This window comes from Austrofundulus limnaeus, unplaced genomic scaffold (assembly GCF_001266775.1).
Source record: "Austrofundulus limnaeus strain Quisiro unplaced genomic scaffold, Austrofundulus_limnaeus-1.0 Scaffold169, whole genome shotgun sequence".
Taxonomy (NCBI): Eukaryota; Metazoa; Chordata; class Actinopteri; order Cyprinodontiformes; family Rivulidae; genus Austrofundulus; species Austrofundulus limnaeus.
In genome coordinates this window covers 738,175-739,996 of record NW_013952571.1, presented here as the reverse complement: position 1 = coordinate 739,996, position 1,822 = coordinate 738,175, and the positions used below count along the sequence as shown (strand labels likewise).

The following is a 1,822-nucleotide window of genomic DNA, read 5'->3' as shown; positions in this document are numbered from 1 at the left end:
TGTGTGTGTGTGTGTGTGTGTGTGTGTGTGTGTGTGTGTGTGTGTGATACATTTGTAGAAACACTGCAGCAGTTTGGGGTCAAAAATCAAGAGCTTTGGTGGCTAAAAGAGAGGGTGGACTGGTACTGAGAAACAGGTCCAGCCTGGTGTTTCCAACCACAGAGAGGACCCGCTGCGTCAGCAGCACCTCAGTCTCCCGACAGGCCGACTCCTGGGACAATATTCTCATAAAGCCTAGAGCTAATGGAGCGTTTTCATTCTGGGGTCACTGAGGGTTTAGTGTTCCTCCTCAGCCTGATGAGAGTCAGTGTGTTTCCTTAGTTACAAACACATTTCCTGTTTTTAGCTGCACACATTACGGAAAAGTTCAGAACCTTTAAATGGCAGTGTAAAAAAACAACTACAAAAAAGTAGCTGTTTTGGTGTAAATACCTTTGATTTGATTTAATTTTATTTGTAAAAAATAAATACAATAACCACGTGTCAGTTGTGTGCTGATTTGTGTTGCTCTATGAAAAAAATTAAATAAAATACATTGAACGTTGTAGTTTTAATGAGACAAAATGTGTAAAAAGTTTAATTGAATATTTTCTTATGGTTCTGTAATTCTGTGAACCATAGATTCAAATAGTTTCAGGTCATTAAATAATCTGCAGATAGACATGGGATTACAGAAACAGGTTAGAGTAGAGCAGGACATGGGATTAAAACAGAAAGTGGTATTAGATAAAAAGGTGATATTAGAGCAGGGAATGGGATTAGAGAAACAAGTGGGATTAGATCAGGAAGTGGGATTAAGATAAGAGATAAGATAARATAAACCTTTATTGTCATTGTACAGAGCACAATGGACATAGAAATTAGGAATTAGAGCAACAGGTGGGATTAGATCAGGAGRTGGGATTAGAACAACATGTGGGACCAGAGCTGCAGGTGGGATTAGAGCAGGAACTGGGATTGGAGCTGCAGGTGGTATTAGAGCAGGAGGTGGGATTAGAGCAACATATGGGATTACATCTGCAGGTGGGATTAGAGCAGGAAGTTGGATTAGAGCTGCAGGTCGAATACGAGCAGGAAGTGGAATTAGAGCTACAGGTGGGATTAGATCTGTAGGTGGCATTAGAGAAACAGGTGGGAYTAGAGCAGGAAGTGGGATTAGAGTAACAGGTGGGATTAGATCAGGAGGTGTGGTTAGAGCAACATGTGGGATTGGAGCTGCAGGTGGGATAAGAGCAGGAAGTGGTATTAGGACAACAGGTGGGTTTAGAGCAGGAAGTGGGATTAGAGCAACATATGGGATTAGAGCAACAGGTGGGATTAGAGCAGGAAGTGGGAATAGAACAATGAGTGGGATTAGAGCAGGAAGTGGGATTGGAGTTTACCTCCAGTCTGGTGCGGTCGACATCTCTGGGAAGCTTTACTTTGACTTTATGTGTCACAGCCAGCACTTCGTAGGGGTAGACCTGGCACACCAAAGGCATTGTGGGAGATTTCTCAGTCAACAGAATATTTAATCTGCCAGTAAGGCTGAGCTCATGTGTGGCGTTCAAACAGATTCTTACCTTGTACTCTGAGAAGAAAACAGCAGAGACAAAACAAAACAGAGAGAAAACATTGAATCTGGTGAAACATGGTTTAAACATCAGATGTGTTAGTGAACATTGCTGATTCAGCATTCCTTCAAACATCAAATTGTTCAGTTCATTCAAATGGAACCACACCTGGCTTTATAACTTTATGGTTTACAATATATTTATTTACAAATATTTTTTCTACAGAAAAGCCTTGAGATTTCTTCAAGTCCACTGAAAAACTATTACTC

The 1,822-nt window shown here is 41.0% G+C and overlaps 1 protein-coding gene across 1 annotated transcript in view; it reads right to left on the bottom strand.

The window, feature by feature from the left end:
* Nucleotides 1-1,822, bottom strand: part of ablim2 (actin binding LIM protein family, member 2) — a gene marked incomplete in the record, with an annotated part of 95,611 nt that overhangs the window by 4,693 nt on the left and 89,096 nt on the right. The window contains 2 exon segments of the mRNA XM_014017478.1: nucleotides 1,383-1,463; nucleotides 1,563-1,570. Of these exon segments, the coding sequence (XP_013872932.1) occupies nucleotides 1,383-1,463; nucleotides 1,563-1,570 (89 nt within the window).